The sequence below is a fragment of the Erpetoichthys calabaricus genome, chromosome 1 (assembly GCF_900747795.2).
Source record: "Erpetoichthys calabaricus chromosome 1, fErpCal1.3, whole genome shotgun sequence".
NCBI lineage: Eukaryota > Metazoa > Chordata > Cladistia > Polypteriformes > Polypteridae > Erpetoichthys > Erpetoichthys calabaricus.
The window spans coordinates 301,238,400-301,255,601 of record NC_041394.2 but is presented as its reverse complement, the minus strand read 5'-3'; the positions used below and the strand labels follow the sequence as shown (position 1 = coordinate 301,255,601).

Here is a 17,202-nt window from a genome sequence, read left to right as displayed (position 1 = left end):
GGGAGGCAGAAGTTGTCCCTGAACTTCAGTACCATACATGCAAATGATTAGGATGTTAAAGCAAGCAGGAGTACTGCGAAACATTTACAGAGGAATACAGAAAGTATTCAGACCCCTTCATTTTTTTCACCTTTTTTCCTTCTGCAGCCTTGCACTAAAATTAATTTAATGTATTTTTTTCCTCATCAAGCAACTCTCAATTCTCCAGAATGACAAAGCAAAAGCAGGATTTCAGGAATTTTTACAAAAAAAAAAAAAAAAAAGCTGTTTGAATATTTTCTGAATTCATTGTAAGTGCAAGGAGAAAAGCAAACTTCAGGATAAATGGTGCCCCGATCATTGCAGTGATTCAGCAACACAAAATATTGAAAAGGGGTGAACAGGCTTCAAAATAAACGAAAACCTGACCAGTAATTTATTCACTTCTCACCCCAGGCAACCAAACCTCAAACTCAAGAGTCAGGCTTTGTTCGACTGAAAAATGAGGCACTGGGTTTAAAAGTTAAAAAACATACAACAATCCCCTGTGGCTTAAAGGACAACCCAATGAACAATTTTTATAAATGAAAAATGTACTGTATTTACCAAAAGTAAGGACAAAAAAGGATTTGTCTAAAAATGTAATTTAAGGCAAACAAGTCCATATCCACAATATAATTGCAAAATCAAATAAACACTAGCAAACGTTTAGTAAACCAGACAATCCAATATAATACTCACAGAAAGATGTCTACCCCACAATGACATACTTCTGGGACCGTCTCTTCATCCTCAATATAAGAGCTAATGGCGGTTTCACCTCTTTGGGGCTCCACCCACAAAACACATGGAACAGATTAAACAACATACACATAAATGCTAGATAATAAATACATTTAGAAACATTAACAAAAATGACATAAAATCAAAAAACACATGGAAAGTAATAATGCAAAAATGGCATAAATAGCAATAAAACAGAAAATAAACATAAACCAAGAAACAAACCCTGACTATAACATAACAACTAAGTTTTAAAGGTGCAGCAGTAAAAATTTAGGGTAGTAGTGTTAACCACCACTCCACCATGCCATTCTTGTCACTAATTATTGAAACAGAATGTGCAGGTGAAGCTCTGAAACACCTTTGAACAGCAGATGCACAAGGAGCCTTAATTCCCTAAATGTGGACATTCATGGCTACATTTCTCACTTTAATAACCAATATAAATTCTAATAAACTTACTGTGTAATGGCAAGAGCTTTTTTATTGTGTATTGAAATCTGCTTTAGATAATGGATACAATGGTTAAAACTGTCTTGATCATTTCAAATTTTATGAAGGATCACAACTTTCTGTACCCATGGAGGATCACCCTACCCATATTCAGGACAATATTCATTTTCTTTGCCAGTGATTGATAGTTACTCAGAAACTGGCAATGTTTTTACTTGTAATAAATAACTGCCCTCTTTCAAGTCTTGCAACTATGATGTCATTTTATCTCCAACCATGCTCCTTTAATTTTGAAATTTAATTCATTAAGCTTCAATAATGTAGCCCGCAATTGGTAAATCAATCCATTATACTAGCTGATGAAGATTTATTAAATTAATTTTTACTCATATTTCATAAAAAATAACATATATGCCTAGGTTGTAACTAAAGTGCTCTGAGAAACACTTAATAGTTATTTAAAGGGACAAAGGGCATCACAACTAACTACAGTAACTTCTAAAATTGTTTTTTCATTGTGTAATGGCAACAAGCCACCTGGTCGGGAATATCAAAGCCAGCTATGTCTGCAAGTTGACTTGTTTTTAAAGGGAAACTGGGAGAATAGATGAAAGACAGAAACAGGTCAGAATTTGGATATTGAGAAAACTAATGTACCAAAATCTAAATGAGAAATGAAAAATCTGATTCTACGAATGTATCTATAGTCAGAAAACTAGAGATCAAAAAAGAAATATTCTTTAAAAAGTGATGAAGCAAGGCTTGTTATCCACAGCTTGGATGAGAACATGGTGAATTGGGCAAGCATTTAACCCCATCACTGCAATTCCTTGTGGTTCTGGAGCCCTGGGACTTACAGTGCATCCGGAAAGTATTCACAGCGCATCACTTTTTCCACATTTTGTTATGTTACAGCCTTATTCCAAAATGGATTAAATTCATTTTTTTCCTCAGAATTCTACACACAACACCCCATAATGACAATGTGAAAAAAGTTTACTTGAGGTTTTTGCAAATTTATTAAAAATAAAAAAACTGAGAAATCACATGTACATAAGTATTCACAGCCTTTGCTCAATACTTTGTCGATGCACCTTTGGCAGCAATTACAGCCTCAACTCTTTTTGACTATGATGCCACAAGCTTGGCACACCTATCCTTGGCCAGTTTCACCCATTCCTCTTTGCAGCACCTCTCAAGCTCCATCAGGTTGGATGGGAAGCGTTGGTGCACAGCCATTTTAAGATCTCTCCAGAGATGTTCAATCAGATTCAAGTCTGGGCTCTGGCTGGGCCACTCAAGGACATTCACAGAGTTGTCCTGAAGCCACTCCTTTGATATCTTGGCTGTGTGCTTAGGGTCGTTGTCCTGCTGAAAGATGAACCGTTGCCCCAGTCTGAGGTCAAGAGCGCTCTGGAGCAGGTCTTCATCCAGGATGTCTCTGTACATTGCTGCAGTCATCTTTCCCTTTATCCTGACTAGTCTCCCAGTCCCTGCCGCTGAAAAACATCCCCACAGCATGATGCTGCCACCACCATGCTTCACTGTAGGGATGGTATTGGCCTGGTGATGAGCGGTGCCTGGTTTCCTCCAAACGTGACGCCTGGCATTCCCACCAAAGAGTTCAATCTTTGTCTCATCAGACCAGAGAATTTTCTTTCTCATGGCCTGAGAGTCCTTCAGGTGCCTTTTGGCAAACTCCAGGCGGGCTGCCATGTGCCTTTTACTAAGGAGTGGCTTCCGTCTGGCCACTCTACCATACAGGCCTGATTGGTGGATTGCTGCAGAGATGGTTATCCTTCTGGAAGGTTCTCCTCCCTCCACAGAGGACCTCTGGAGCTCTGGAGCACCCGAGTGACCATCGGGTTCTTGGTCACCTCCCTGACTAAGGCACTTCTCCCATCCTGGTGGTTTCGAACTTCTTCCACTTATGGATGATGGAGGCCACTGTGCTCATTGGGATCTTCAAAGCAGCAGAAATTTTTCTGTAACCTTCCCCAGATTTGTACCTCGAGACAATCCTGTCTCGGAGGTCTACAGACAATTCCTTTGACTTCATGCTTGGTTTATGCTCTGACATGAACTGTCAACTGTGGGACCTTATATAGACAGGTGTGTGCCTTTCCAAATCATGTCCAATCAACTGAATTTACCACAGGTGGACTCCAATTAAGCTGGAGAAACATCTCAAGGATGATCAGGGGAAACAGGATGCACCTGAGCTCAATTTTGAGCTTCATGGCAATTATGTACATGTGCTTTCTGAATTTTTTTCAAGTAAACTTTTTTCACATTATGGGGTGTTGTGTGTAGAATTCTGAGGAAAAAAATGAATTTAATCCATTTTGGAATAAGGCCGTAACATAACAAAATGTGGAAAAAGTGATGCGCTGTGAATACTTTCCGGATGCACTGTACCCCAAGGCAATGGGATAGCTACCTAGAACATGGAATACAAGGCGATGGCCAGAAACAAAACAAAATCCAAAATATATAACACAATGCTGCATTCTACACAAAACAAACATCATTCATCAGAACTAAGTACAAAGTCTTCTAAAACTGGTCGTATCTGTAGAACTGCATTCTACAGAAAATAAACAGAATTCAATGTTTTAAACACAGGAGAAATGAATTCTAAAGTCACATCTATTCTCATTCTGAACATGGAGGAAAGGCTAATAAGATCTTAGATCAATTAAAGCATACAAAGGAAACTGAGAGTGTAATTGCAGAGATTAAAAATAAGAAATCTATATATATAAAAGGCAAAGCCCTCACTGACTCATCACTAATTCTCCCACTTTCCATATAGGTAGGAAGCTGAAATTCTGCGTGCTCATTCCTTGCAGTGTACTTACAAAAGTTAGGTATGTTTCATGTCCTATTGCAACACCCAAGGGGGGGAGAACGGGTGTATCTTCTAAACTATATATATAGATAGGCAAAACCCCTCCTCACTATTTCTGCGACTTCCAGTTACGTAGGAAGCCCAAATTTCCCATGCTCATCCTTTACACCGTACTTACAAACGTTAAGTATGTTTCATTTCGTGCCGTGCCCCATAACAAACTTTCGAAAATAACGTCTTCTTTTTGGTGGTTTTCATCATTATGCCATAAGGAACTTTCAGAGCTGACCTCTCCTTTTGGCGGTTTCATTCCTTATTTCTGTTAACAGACGATTTATTTCATGGCAGAGATGCACAAGGGCCGCCCCTGGCCCCCCTTCCTTTTTCCCATTTTTCCCCTGTTCATGCACCTACCACATGGTTGGTTCCCTGCCTGTATACATTAACGACATCCTGCGCTCATGTGCCTCCTCACTCGCTTCCTTACTTTCCTCAGTTGTTCGTTGTGCTCACTGCTCCCTTCTTCTTTAATCCACTGCTTTAAGCCTGTTATTGTTGCCTTTCTTCACGTCTTCCTCCTGGTGACTCCTACCTTTTTGTTTACTCCACCGCTTTAAAGCTGACATTGTTGGGTTTCCTTACTTCCTCACGTCTCCCTCCTTGTGAGTGTTGCCTTTTCTTTTACTCCACCGCTTCAAGGCTGTCATTGTTGGGCTTCCTTACTTGCTCACGTATGTCTTCCTGGTGTTGACTTCTGCTTTTCATTCCCTGCTGCACCACTTCTCGCCTTCCTTCGTACTTTTTTTCTCAACGGGTGCAAGTTTACCCCGAATAACATGTCTATTCTGGTGATCACTATCGATCACAATTTCACCGACCCGTACCCAGTGGTTTCCATGCCCCGAGATTGCGCCTGCCTCTTCCATTCTCTCTCTTACATATTGCATGGCCATATCAGTCTCAGCCTTGATATCTGCAGAGACATTGTTTCTTATGTACTGAATAATAGGGACAGGTTCAAGGTGTGGACTGATGACGGTACAGGAGACAATTATACTACACAGGACCACCATAGCTGTAAAATGCTTAAGCTCTCAGCCGATGGTTCTGCATGTAAACTGACAGCTGCCGCAGAATTGTTTCGTTATCGCTTTCAAGTGTATAGAAATGGGGAAATATTTTACACCTTTGGACAACCATCTTAGATTCACCAGTAGCAATTTGGGTAGTGGACACTTCGATGTTTATGAATGTTTCAACTCTGACAACATGGACACAATGTTATCAATGAAACCTGTTGTATCTTTACAACGGTTGACAAAAGCGGAATGTAACTTGAATACAACACGTCCTCCAAATACGAACCTGATTGAAAGAAATAATGATAATCAAATCCTTGATGACAGCAACACTCATAACAGTGACAAAACAATTACATTGACAATCATGTTGCGTTATTTTTAAAATGTTTCCTTTTCTTTTTCATAACTTCTTTAACACACTACTTCTCCACTGCGAAGCGTGGGTATTTTGCTAGTAACAAATATAATTAAAGAATACTTTATGTCCTGTATATTGGAGTGTAGTTTAAATAAGGCTCATGCGAATGATTTCTTCAATATAATAAAAAAGCTGCAGCTCAATGTGCATGGAGGAGCAGGATAAACAACTGATGCTCTCCAAAATCCTGAAAGCTACAAACTCCTTATAAAGCAGGAAAGTCACAGGTCCAGTTGGCTCTCCAGCGGAATTTAATAAAATAACTGTTAATGCTATCTATGTTCATGGAAACTGGAGAAATTAGCATATTAACATTATGCAAGGAATCAATTATTTAATTTCCATAGAGCAACATAAAAATTTCAGAGCGTGCTTCCTACAAACCAATCCATAATGAAAGTTATTGTAAAAAAACAGATAATATCACAAGGTCAGACTGGATTTTTCTGAAGGCAGACTATGGATCTAGGAAAAGCTTTAGATAGTGCTAAGTGGAGACGTCTGTTTGTTATACTATGCACATTTAAGTTCTGACCCAACATACTGTATATTAATAAAATGAATTGTTAATTTGGTAACTCCCAGAAAATGTTACTTTATATGTAAAATATAAACTGAGTATTTTACTCTAAAGAGTTTTGCAGAGTTGGTACACAGAAATCGTTACTGATTTTTCAATGAATTATTAGGACATAACCACTAGCAATATAATAGTCAAAAACAACAATTCTATCACAAATTGACTTTTTATTTTATTATTTGAACACTAATTCTCTCATAAAGTTACTTCCCTTGTTTCAGTGAGATTTTGGATAGTTTAATGTGTGCACCACAATGATGTCTCGGGATATATGGGCTTTGTGCTCCCATAGCATTCAAACTATGGTTACTTTGCACGTGTTTGTGTTTTATTACTCGATTGTTAAGGCATCATGTCAACAACTATCAGAAATGACAAAAGGAATCTCTGACAGTGTGAGCATTTGAAAATCTTTAGTCAATGGGCACATCAAAAGGAATAATTCAGATGGACAGTAAGAAAGGGAAGACACATTTTAGCAGAATTACAAATCTTACTTAACTTGTGAATTTGTTTGTTTTCATTGTGAATTACTTAATATTTTAAATTTTAAAAAGCAAATAATTTATTTGAATTAAAGAAAAATACCATAAACTAAAAATGTTCATTCTCTCATTTAATGTAAACTATTCAAATAAAACAATGTGTTTCATAAATGTAATTCATTATATTGTAATATGAATGCAAAATACTGTGCTACTCCCAGAGACGTTTTCAATTAAAAATCCCACATCTTTTGACATTGTATGTATAAATGAATGTATTATCCTATTAAACCAAATAAAAGTCCTTCAAACTCATAGTGTAGTACAGTTGATTTGTAACTGATGTGTTTTTACATAAGTGTTGCATTGGAATATGTTATATATCATCTAATAATTAGGAAATTATTCACATACATTAAGGTATACAGCAGTATTAGAAGACCAGATACTTGTGGTCTCTTATTTCACTGTCACACAGTATATGTGTGACAGTGAATGGATATTTTTTTTTCCATAAATGGAAAAAAAACTCAAATGGAAAAACAAAATTCAAAACCTCTTACAGTAACACCATCTGTCTTGAGTTCAGTTCAATTTAGACAACCACTGTTATTCTACACTTAACAAACCCAATACATAATTTAGTCATCTTTTGTGCAGAACCACAAATACAGTTCAATTTAAAAAGAACACATTTAAACAGCAGACTAATACAAATTTCTTGCTTTTAAATAATAGTTGAAAATGGAATTCATATGTATTATTTTTGTAAGAATAATACTTAAGTATAACTTTACCTTGTTAAGCTCTGTAAGCGTTTTAATGAAGAACTTCCCGGGTCTTCCCTGCGTGGAGTCTGCATGTTCTCCCCGTGTCTGCGTGGGTTTCCTTTGGGTGCTCCGGTTTCCTCCCACAGTCCAAAGACATGTAGGTTAGGTGCATCGGCGATTCTAAATTGTCCCTAATGTGTGCTTGGTGTGTGTATGTGTGAGTCCTGAGGTGGGCTGGCGCCCTGCACAGGGTTTGTTTCCTGCCTTGCGCCCTGTGTTGGCTGGGATTGGCTCCAGCAGACCCCCGTGACCCCGTAGTTAGGATATAGTGGGTTGGATAATGGATGGATGGATAACATTATAAAAATGTAGAAATCCATAACTGAATTGTGTGTAACATTAAGTGAATTTAATAAGATAAGTATTGACTATGACAGAAATCCTTGATGCATGTTATTCTTTTCAAATGCTTTGATTTGGTTTGGGGAGGTCATTCTTTCTGTCATGGAACTTAAACAGATTATGAAACAGTCAGTCAAATTTTATTTAAGAGAGGACCAAGAGAAAAAGTGATGTAAAATGAAATTATGGCATATTTTATTATACCTTAAAACATATCTTTAACATCAGTCAAAAGATCTGTAATTTATAAACACACTTGTGTTAAACACTGTCTTAAATTGCAAGTTAAGTCCTTGAATTTGAAGTCTCGATATTTTTAAATTATGTCCTTGAAAACTTGCATTGATTCAACGTAGCAGCCAGATGTCAAGAACGTGGCCAGACTTCTGCATGTGCTAACCTGGGCTGCAGCTACAGGGTCCCCGAAATTATCCAAGATGTACAGGACCAATTTATCCCATTACAGATGATCCCTTATGGCATTTCAGTCTGTTCATTAGTGATGGCACTTAGATGTAATTGTGACTGAGCCCAACAGCTCATCCAGCACTGCACACTGAAACCAAATGACAGGGGGCTTGTGTGGTCTCATGTCAGTTATGATGAGCTGCCGGCTTTCTTTCCCCTTATTGTATATATCATAATTCAGAAGCCTGATGGTGAAATGGACTGATCAACAAAACCTTTATGGGTCATCCTGAATATTCGTCATAAGTGAAGAACTATTCAGCTTACTTGTCAGGTCCTTGCATTTTGTTAATAACAGCTTACCTGTCACTTTGCACATTGCTAAAAAATTATTTGAAAATAACATTCCTGAGCAGAATGCTCCTGAAAAATCACATGATTTGGAAAGGTCATTTTGACAATGAAGGGATACAAACTGTTACAAATGGTTGCTGAGCTGACTGAATCACTACTGAACAAATGGTAAAGTTTATTGGTAGCTTGACAAACATGCTCAGACTCTGCAAACTGGTGTTTTTATTTTTTATATCCATCCATCCATCCATTTTCCAACCCGCTGAATCCGAACACAGGGTCACGGGGGTCCGCTGGAGCCAATCCCAGCCAACACAGGGCACAAGGCAGGAAACAATCCCGGGCAGGGTGCCAACCCACCGCAGGACACACACAAACACACCCACACACCAAGCACACACTAGGGCCAATTTAGATTCGCCAATCCACCTAACCTGCATGTCTTTGGACTGTGGGAGGAAACCGGAGCGCCCGGAGGAAACCCACGCAGACACGGGGAGAACATGCAAACTCCACGCAGGGAGGGCCCGGGAAGCGAACCCGGGTCCCCAGGTCTCCCAACTGCGAGGCAGCAGCGCTACCCACTGCGCCACTGTGCCGCCCTATTTTTTATATTTTAAATATTTTTTTCTCTTTTCTTATTTTGGTTTTTATTTTTCTTAGTTTTACCTTAACAGCAGAAAATACCTGATGGTGTGAAAATAACCTGTGCCAGCAAAAAAATGTTTTTAGGTATTTTTTTCCTCCATCTCTCCTTCTTAAAAATAGATAGTTGAAATGGGTTATATTCTGTTTGGTTTAATAATTAACATGGCATACTGTGCTCTGATGGCTATCAGATATAATTCTGTGATTTTCTATTGCATACTCGGTCCCTGTCTATATATCATTCATAGTCTCGGATGCCGTTCCTGTTCGTACACTTCTTTATACTCTTATACTACCTACTGTTTTTATGCAGTGCCTGTTCACCTTTAGCTTACTCCTTAGCTTTGACATTACATACTATATTTTCTGCTATTCCGTCAGAACACCTAGGTGACGGTGGAGAAATAGTTCAAGCTCAGGGTCCCCCTCCCACCTAAGTCCACCCCGATCAAGACTCAACTGATTGGACCACTGCTATGCCATGTTTATTTAACAGCAAACACATTTTCCCAGCTTTCCTTACATCTTCCCAAACCTATGACCCTAAAACCAATCCATAATACATGGCAGGAACCCTGAAACTCATAAAAGCAAATTACGGAGTTCCTCCTTCACTTACAGGGTAAGCATCAAGCCTTTTCTACATGTTGTGAAATATGGGGGGAAACCCCAGAATGAGGCATTAGCTTCCCCGAATAATTCATTTGTGAAAGTCTGAGTGTTGAGTGTCTCTATTACAGGGGTCTCCAACTCCAGTTCTGGAGAGCTACTGTGGCTGCAGGTTTTCACTCTAACCCTTTTCTTAATTAGTGACCAGATTTTTCTGCTAATTAACTCTTTGCCTTAATTTTAATTGATGCACAACTTAAGACTCAGGCCCCTTAATTATTTCTTAATTAGCAACCAAACAGTATTAAGACATAAAATGTACCAACACATAAACAACAACTTGCGTCCATCACACAATAACTGAGAATAAAGAAGGTTGAAGACCTCAGTAATGTTGATCTGCTCAGGTCCACAAAACATTTTGACAGCGGTCTTAAAAAAGAAAATCAACAGTTTTGGAAATGTCTGCCATGGCAGAATGAGTGCCACGGAATTAAGTAATGGGTTTAATTAGCAACAAGAATTGGCTTCAAGTTAGGAAACTGAATGAAGTGAAGTTGGTTGGAGTTTGAGACCCTAACTTAGTTGGTCATCTGTTGGCTCACGTCACATCAAATTTATGTTTAGGTGCCGTTTAAGGAAAAAAGAATCTATTCAGCAGTCAGAGTCTCAAGAAAACTCAATTAAAATAAAGGGAAATAGTTAATTAGAAGCAAAAACTGGTCACTAATTAAGAAAAGGATTAGATTGAAAACCTGCAGCCACAGTAGCTCTCCAGGACTGGAGTTGGACACCCCTGATCTATTATAATTAAGTCCACAACAAGCCAACTAAAAATGTATTGTTTTTGCAGTTTGCATGCACTTTTCATTATTGTGTTAAACCTACTTCTATATATTCCTTTAGCTTAAAAGCAGTTTTAATGTAATGTGTTTGTACATCAAAAACATTCAGCATCTCTGACTATTTAGGTTTTGTTTGATAATGACAGATCAAACCAATGATGATTTCATCTGAGAGTTAGTTTTGCTTTTGGACATCTAAGATGTGACTCAGGCATTTCTTTAGTGAAGAAGCCAAAATAACCCATCACATTTTATTTTTCGGGTGACTAGGTTGCACTGCCTCCTACTATTTTGTAATGTTACTTTTATGACAATAGTTGCATAATTACATTGCATCTATCTCCGGAGCATCATTGATGATGATTTTATACACCCAATTGTAATAAATCACAAAGGTTTGGTGAGTCACAACAATGGCCCTGTTAATTAGCCTCTAGCAGCTTATAAATGGAGCTTTAAAAAGATACATATAACATAATGATAAGCAAACCTTCAGAGATGTGTTCTCTAGGCAGCTAGTTTTCTGAACGATGGCTGCGTCTCATGTGGCTGGATTCTTAAGACATGGGGATCAGAAGTAACATTGCTGGAATCAAGGTCATGGCTTTTCTTCTGGCCTCAGGCCTAAATAGAAGAGGTGTAAGTCACTCCAGACTTCTTACCCGTGTATAACCTATCTGTAAGTGGCAGATTTAGCCTGTGTGGCTGACAACATATATATAGTAATACCTTGGTTAATCCCCGTGACCCTGTAGTTAGGATATAGCAGGTTGGATAATGGATGGATGGACCTTGGTTAATAAATCCTCTGAGAATGAAGCTCCTTTGTAACAAAGTCAGCATAAAGTGAGGTGTAGCACATGCACAAATGCAAGCACCAATCTGCTAGAATGCTGTCATTGTGCAATTTCCTTACACAGAACAGTTGTCTGTCGTTGATATTGTGTATGCTGTGGAATGTGATGTTATTATACATTGTGGAATATGGCCAGCTGTTCATCCCAGCCAATACCCCCAAGCCGCCAGGTGGAGCCCTGCCTGCAACATAGAGGTGCCCCGAGTTCCAGCAGGGCTTCATGGACAGTGGAGTTTTTCATCACAGCCCTGCTGGATACCATGGGAACCTCCAGGGGACGCTGCAGGAAGGCCCAGAGACTTTTGTTTCACCTATAACCCAGAAGTACGTCTTAGTCACGGCGACAGAGCGAATGAAACACTTCCAGGTTGAAGAAAAGGAGCTTTTATCTGACCCGGAAGTGTTCGCGGTCACATGGACAGAGAGAGGCGAAACAATACCGTGTCAAGGACTATAAAAGGACTGTGGGAAATCCCAGACGTTGAGCTGAGCTGGGTGGAAGGGTGGCAACGCGTCTGGGAGTGGAGGATTAATTGATTGATTAAGTATTAATTTATTATTGTGTTATTTATGAGTATAGTGGAGTGGAGTGTGCTTGGTGCATATAATCATTATAAAATAAAGTCATATTGGACTTTTATCTGGTGTCTAACGTCTGATCTGTGGGTTCAAGGGGTCGACAGTGCCTCTATCTGTTACAACATGAATGTTTAGGCATTTCATATGAACATAAGAATTGTTATAAATGAGAGGAGACCATTCAGTCCATCAAGCTCATTTGTTTAGCTAATAGCTAAGATGTCCCAATATCTCATCCACATTCTTCTTAAAGTCTGTCAGGGTTTCTAACTCTGTCGATAATTTGTTCCCGATTCCGAACACTGTTTGCCTAAAGAAGTGCTTTCTGGCTTCAGCCTTTGTGAATTTCCCCTTGGGATTAATAAAGTATCTATCTATCTATCTATCTATCTATCTATCTATCTATCTATCTATCTATCTATCTATCTATCTATCTATCTATCTATCTATCTATCTATCTATCTATCTATCTATCTATCCTTCCCCTTTAATTTCATAAGTCCTGTAGTTATATTTATATTTAACTACGGGGGGCCCCCTGCTCGCTTTGCTCATCAACCCCCGTGTTTGGTTTTCCAGATACACACTTTTAAGATTTTTGTTTTCTTTGAATTGTTGCTATTTCATTAGTTTCACTTTTATTTCAGTACTTCTGTAAAAACAATATTTGGAATCTTTGGAGTCCTAATATGCTGAATCTTTTAAATGAGGTCAGTGAGACATGTGTTTAATGACTTTGTACCATAATTCAGGATAGGTTTCTCTGTTTGGAATTTCAGCACAGACAAAACAATCTACATCATCAGCAGTTAATAATTTTTTTTGCAAAGTAACCAATAAATTCACGTAAGGTAAACCCCGTTTTTGAAATTCTCTGACTTAAACTTCAAAGCCTTACAATATTTACATTCTTCTGACATATCACCTAACCTATGTCCATATATTCGATCTCTATTCGCCTTTTCGTTATTTCTCCGAGTAATAATTTCTCTTTTTTTGCGCTAATGCGATGTTTACTGTCCTTGTTTTGACACTGTCGTTTTTTTCTGCTTTCATATTCTGTATCTTGCTCAGCATATGATTATTTTCCCTTTTTTCGAGTAATAATTTCCATTTGTTTACGCTACTGCAATCTTTACTTTCTTTTTTTTATACTTTCTAATTTTCCTTCTTTCATATTCTTTAACATTCTCCATGTGTGTATCGCGCATAAGTTTTTTTTTTTTTGACCCTTTCAAATTCCACTGCTTTCATAATCTCTAACCTGCTCTGCATGTGTGTAGCACCAACGTTTGTGAACATCTTTATGAAGTTCTACTTTGTCTTTTACTCTCTGTCTTTTAATTCTAAGCCCAATTGGCCGTGCTTTTTTTCAATTCCATTTGTTCCGGGCTGATAATTACTTTCCTTATTTTCTGAATTTGCACCTAGATTATTCTTTTTCTTTCTTGCTCTTTTTTCTCTCCAACGCTTTTGAGTCTCTTTTCTCTGCGCTGCTTTCTTCTTCGCTTAGTCATTGACGTTTCATTTTTAACGTATTGTCCTTATACGCTTTATATGCGCTGAGACCCTGGATCTGTGTGTGCTCAAATCCTTTAGACGACTGAATGTTTTGCTGCCCGCTGTCTTATTTGATATTGGTTGTAAGTAGGGTGTGTCTTGCAAGAATCTCATGTTCTACATCATCGCGAGACAGTCCTGGGTCAATCTCTTGGCACAAAGTCTCATGTTTAAGGTCCCCGCGAGATGCTCTGTGGCCATTCTCTTTCGTCTCACAGGTCTTTTAAGTGTCTTCCGTGATCTTAATGTGAAGATCACGTCTCATCTCCCATCTTTTTCTCCCAGGATTTTTTTTTATAATAGAGAGATAATAAATTGAATTTGGCCAGTATGTCACAAAAATGTAATAGCAGTATCTTTAGAAACTAAAATACTTTTATTTTAAAGAGGGTAGAAGCAGGAAAAAATACATGCCTCATAGCAGAATCATTGGCACCTGGGGCAGGGCATGACAAAGGGAGCTCAGATGTAGAGCACTAATCTGCAAGCACTTCAGAGATGCTTCTGCTCTGCTAAAGTTCATTAGTTACCGGCCAGAATTTTTAAGGATCGTGGTTTAGATTTTGTCTTACATTCTTGATGAAAGTGAGACAGTTTGTGTTACCTTTGAGCTCAAGTGAGATTTGAGGTGGAGACGGCAGCCTGAGTGTCTAGGCAAAAAAAACAAAGCAAATGAGACCATGTGGAGCTGCATGCAAAAACCTGTAGGAAATTGCGGTGGCATTGTAGGGCAGCCAAGGAAGGTGTTGCAGACAGCATGAGCCCCCCACCCAAACCAACCTGAGATAATTACAATACATATCAGTATTCTTCCAACGTTAAATCTACCTCTGATAATGAAGTTTCTAACAAAGAACTAAAATCTCGGATCACATTATATATTTTTTGATTTGATATACTTTGGTAATCCCCAAGGGAACTTTGGGGGTTAGAGCAAAGGGTTAGCCATTGTACAGCTACCCAGGAGCAATTTTCAGGTTAAGGGGCTTGCTCAAGGGCCCGACAGAGTAGGATCCCTTCTATAAGTAAGGGGATTTGAACAGGCAACCTTCCAGATACTATTGCAGATCCATAGCCACAGAGCCATCACTCCTCCTAATGTATATAGTCAAAATGTGCAGGAGTATGTATTATACCCAGCAGTTAAAATAACAAAAGATACAAAATAACTAGGGCCTCTCTGAGCTTACCTAAGAGAACATATGTTATCCTTTCTGGCCTGTGGGGTGGCAGATCCACTCCAACATTGAAAAACTATCAAAACTCCAGATTTCCTCTCTTTCCTCCTTCCACATTGATTTTAGATTCCTCCATTAGGCAAAATTTTAGTATTCAGCCAACTCTTGAACACTAACAAGACCCTCTTATTACAAAGGATACTTGTACTGATATAATTGTTTTAAGGTTAAAATATGTATTACATACTTATTGTATTACTTCAAATACAAATGTATTAATGCAGTACATGTGTGAAATTATTTTGTCTGATACAGAAGTTATTATTAGAAAAGAAGTTTAGAGGCCCTTATATATTTACTTATCAAACACTTACTGTATGTCCAAAAAAACTGTCACACTTCAATTATATACTATAGTCTTCTACTATACCTGCTTCATCTAGTTCAGAGTAACAAGGGGACAAATCTTATCCCAGCAGAATCAGACACAAGAAAGAAACCAACTCTAGAATGAGTGACAGTATACAGTATAATTTTTCAATTTGCAGCTCAAAGTTAAGTTAAGTGGCAGGTTAAGGTCATATGGTGAGCGGCTGGTTGAGGCTGACTCGGTGACCTTGTTCTTTACAGTTTAGTTCCTTAGCTACGCTGTCTACTGTGCATATAGAATTGAGTTCTGTTTCAATTCTAATCATTTTTTAATCAGAGATTCCTAGATTCAGAGTTCTTATACTTCTTGCTGCCTTATCTTTTAAGCTGTAATATACAGTGCCATTACTTACAATCCACAGCAGTATATTTTATTGGTAGCATTTCCAAGTATTAAATGAGTAGGTCTAGTGTAGAGCCTAGGGCATCAGACAGGTTGTAATCCTGGGCCTTACAATTAATCCTTGATCCTCTTTTAAAATGTGAACTTTGTGTGCAGTTTTAACGTTTCCTGATCTTTCCTTGGCGTGAAAGTGTTTGACAAAAATTACAATGAAAAAAAGTATACATTTTTGAGAATTATCTTTACTCTGTTTTTTGTAATATTGTAAGGTCAGTCGTGAAATTCAACAAGTGATTTAATGATATGTGGAAATGTATTGGTCAAAGCTACCATAACATTAATGACTGAGAACAGAATGCATTAGTCTTGATGTAAGTAAATGACTGGGTTTAACATTTTCTCTATTCTTTTTTAAAATTACAAACTCAAAAAATAATGGTAAATACAACCACTATGCTACTGTTCTTCTTCCTTTGAGGGTCCAATGTCATTATCAAACAATGATAGGCGAGATTAGCATAACGAAGCAGTAGTTAGTGCTGCTGTCTCTCAGCTCCCAAGTCGTGGGCTTGAGTCTCATCCTCAGTACCAACCATGTAGAGTCTGCACATTTTTCCTTCTGCGTAGGTTTTCCCCAACATACTGGAATATTCATTGTATACCCCCAAAACATGCCTGCTTGGTTAATTAGTGACTTTAAAGTAGCACAGTCAGGGTGAGATTGAATACATGTAGGTACCCTGCAGTGGATTGGCACCCTTTTCATGTTTATTATCTGCCTTCATCCAAGTGCTGCCATGACAGGTTTCTGGCTCCCGCCACCCTAAGGTGGAGTAAGTGGGCTCAAAAATGAATGGATGGATGAGTAATAGAAACTGTGGCACATTTGCATAGTTAACAACTGAGCTGCCTGCATTCCTGTGTTCATTTGCTGGCTGTGTACAATTTGTATGTTCTCCTGTTTGTTCAAATGGGTATCCCATGCTGTTAGGTTGATTGGCAGTGCTAAATTGCCTTGGTTTGAGTTTATGGGAAATGTGTCTTCGGTCATTGACTGCCATTCTCTTTTTTTGTGACTTTTTGGTGAAACTGGCAGTGGCTTTTTACAGTCTTCAACAGTAATTATCAGGTATGAAAAATAAATGAATGAAAGAGTGACAAATTAAAAATAAAACTTTTCCTTGTTTATTTTATGCTCAGGGCACATGTCTGACACTGATCTTGCTGGCCAGGACTCCCTCGGGTTGGGAAAACTTGGAACGCAAGCAGAAAAGGACAGACGACTGAAAAAGAAGTAAGTATTTGGCTCATTTGTATTGCTCATAACATTACTGAATTTTTTTTCTTGGCATGCATATATCATATGCACGGTAAAGCAAAATTAATTTAATTCACAATCAACTTTAAGAATTAAGAAGTCTTCCTCTATCTAGCCTTCTTCTTGATTAATTAACGATATGTTTTTTTTTATTGTCATCACCATGGACAACATGCTTATGTGGTAGTGCTCTTATTTTCAGAAAAAAGATACCAATGCAAACATTTTCTTAAAATAACCTTACATTCTGATTTGTTCTGGTATAAATTTAT

The 17,202-nt window shown here is 38.2% G+C and overlaps 1 protein-coding gene across 7 annotated transcripts in view; it reads left to right on the top strand.

Moving 5' to 3' along the window:
• Positions 1-17,202, top strand: part of ppfia2 (PTPRF interacting protein alpha 2) — a 960,214-nt gene that overhangs the window by 860,193 nt on the left and 82,819 nt on the right. For all 7 annotated transcript variants that reach the window (XM_051919721.1, XM_051919713.1, XM_051919703.1 and 4 more), the window contains one exon: positions 16,813-16,906. In XM_051919721.1, coding sequence (XP_051775681.1) covers positions 16,813-16,906 — 94 coding nt within the window. The remainder of the gene's footprint in view (positions 1-16,812; positions 16,907-17,202) is intronic.